The sequence below is a fragment of the Mauremys mutica genome, chromosome 1 (assembly GCF_020497125.1).
Source record: "Mauremys mutica isolate MM-2020 ecotype Southern chromosome 1, ASM2049712v1, whole genome shotgun sequence".
NCBI lineage: Eukaryota > Metazoa > Chordata > Testudines > Geoemydidae > Mauremys > Mauremys mutica.
Genome location: NC_059072.1, coordinates 362,952,643 through 362,954,466, shown reverse-complemented (window position 1 = coordinate 362,954,466; position 1,824 = coordinate 362,952,643). Strand labels below are relative to the sequence as shown.

At 48.7% G+C, this 1,824-nt stretch overlaps 1 protein-coding gene across 1 annotated transcript; it reads left to right on the top strand.

Annotated features, from left to right (window-relative positions):
* Positions 1-304: 304 nt before the first annotated feature.
* Positions 305-1,228, top strand: LOC123375369 (olfactory receptor 52B2-like). The gene has a single exon (XM_045026180.1). It carries the CDS (start codon positions 305-307, stop codon positions 1,226-1,228), a length of 924 nt encoding a protein of 307 aa, XP_044882115.1.
* The last annotated feature ends 596 nt before the right edge of the window (positions 1,229-1,824 follow it).

The following is a 1,824-nucleotide window of genomic DNA, read 5'->3' as shown; positions in this document are numbered from 1 at the left end:
CAGGCGGTTTGGCCACCGAGATCAGTCAGTCTCCCCCTTATCTCAGGGGTGAGGCTGGCTGAGCCCAAAATAATCCCTCAACCCCTTGTGGCCTAGTGTGAGATTTGTATACCTCATCACAAGAGTGTTTCTGGGTTTATGGTCACACACAACAGGCAGCTGTCACACAAGGAAGTTTTTGATGGTATCTTTGATTCCCTCAACAAATACATTCCAGTCCTAGCTGACCTCAATTTCTCACTGATTTTCTCTTTTTTTTGTTAGTTACTGGAAAATGAATAGAAGATCCATGTGATGGTACATGATGCCAGCTGAAAATCACACTGTTTTTGACCCTGCAACTTACATCCTGACCGGCATCCCGGGTACAGAGGAGTCTCAGGTCTGGATCTCCATCTCCTTCTGTCTGATGTATGTTGTGACACTTTTTGGGAACTCTCTCCTACTCTTCATCATACTAACAGAACGAAGCCTCCATGAGCCCATGTATCTATTCATGTCCATGCTGGCCGCTGCTGATCTGCTGTTATCTACCTCGGCAGTGCCAAAGATGCTGGCTATATTCTGGTTTAGAGCGGGGGAAATTTCTTTTGCTGCCTGCCTGACCCAGATGTTCTTCATCCATGTCAGTTTTATGGCCGAGTCGGCCATTCTGCTGGCCATGGCGTTTGATCGATACGTTGCCATCTGTGACCCACTGAGATACACCATCATACTGACCAAGTCTGTGATCGGGAAGATGGGGCTGGCAGTTGTCACAAGAAGTTTCTGTACAATTTTCCCTTTCGTCTTTCTTGTGAAGCGGCTGAATTTCTGCAGAACCAACCTCGTGCCTCACGACTATTGTGACTACATGGCCGTAGCCCGGCTGGCTTGTGACGACATCACAGTCCACATCATGTATGGCGTAGCTGTTGCTATTTTTGTACTCGGCTTGGATGCTGTGCTCATTGCTGTATCTTATGGACTGATCCTCAGGGCCGTCTTCCGGCTGTCCTCCAAGGATGCCCGGCTCAGGGCTCTCCGCACCTGCGGCTCCCATGTCTGTGTCATACTGATGTTCTACGTGCCGTCCGTTTTCTCCTCTTTAGCACAAGAGTTTAGGAACATTATCCCAGGTTATATTGTCAACCTATTGGCCAACCTCTATGTGCTCATTCCCCCCATGTTAAAACCCCATCGTTTATGGGGTGACAACAAAAGAGATCCTGAAACGGGTGGTCAATGACTTTTATCGATGCTGGAGCAGAAGCTCCGTGCCGAACTAAAGGAGCAACAGAAAATGCTTTGGGACTTGGAAATTAAAGCCAGGTTTTCATTGGAACTCTAGAGGTGTTTTTACTATGTACTTACACTGTGTGAGCTCGAAAGCTGGTCTCTCTCATCAACAGAATTTGGGTACAACACCGCTCACTTCCACAAAAGGAAGCCAGACTGAATGAGTCTCTGTTCTAAGATGGAGGGAAACAACAAAACAAGAAAGCACAAATGTAAAATCACCCTGCGAGAGAGCATGGTGTGTGCATCTCCTCTGTGACAAGCTGCATCTGAGCGGCACTTTTCATGGCAATGGAAAGCAGCAACCAAGGGGAACATGCCATACACCATGGGAAGTGCACTGTGCTGCACATTGGGAGACAGGGGCTCTAGTCTTGGTTCTGCCGCCAACCTGCTGTGTCACCTTGGGAGAGTTTCTTTCCTCCTCAGTTTCCTCATTGGCAAAGTGAGCACACTTTGGGGCCAGCATGGAAGTCAGGATCCAGTCCCCTCAGGGAGACAGCGCAAGGATTGCATGGCCCTTCTCCGCACAGCCCAGAACCCGAG

Coding starts and splice junctions, on each gene's coding strand:
- LOC123375369 (XM_045026180.1), top strand. CDS start 305: ATGCCAGCTGAAAATCACACTGTTTTTGACCCTGCAACTTACATCCTG.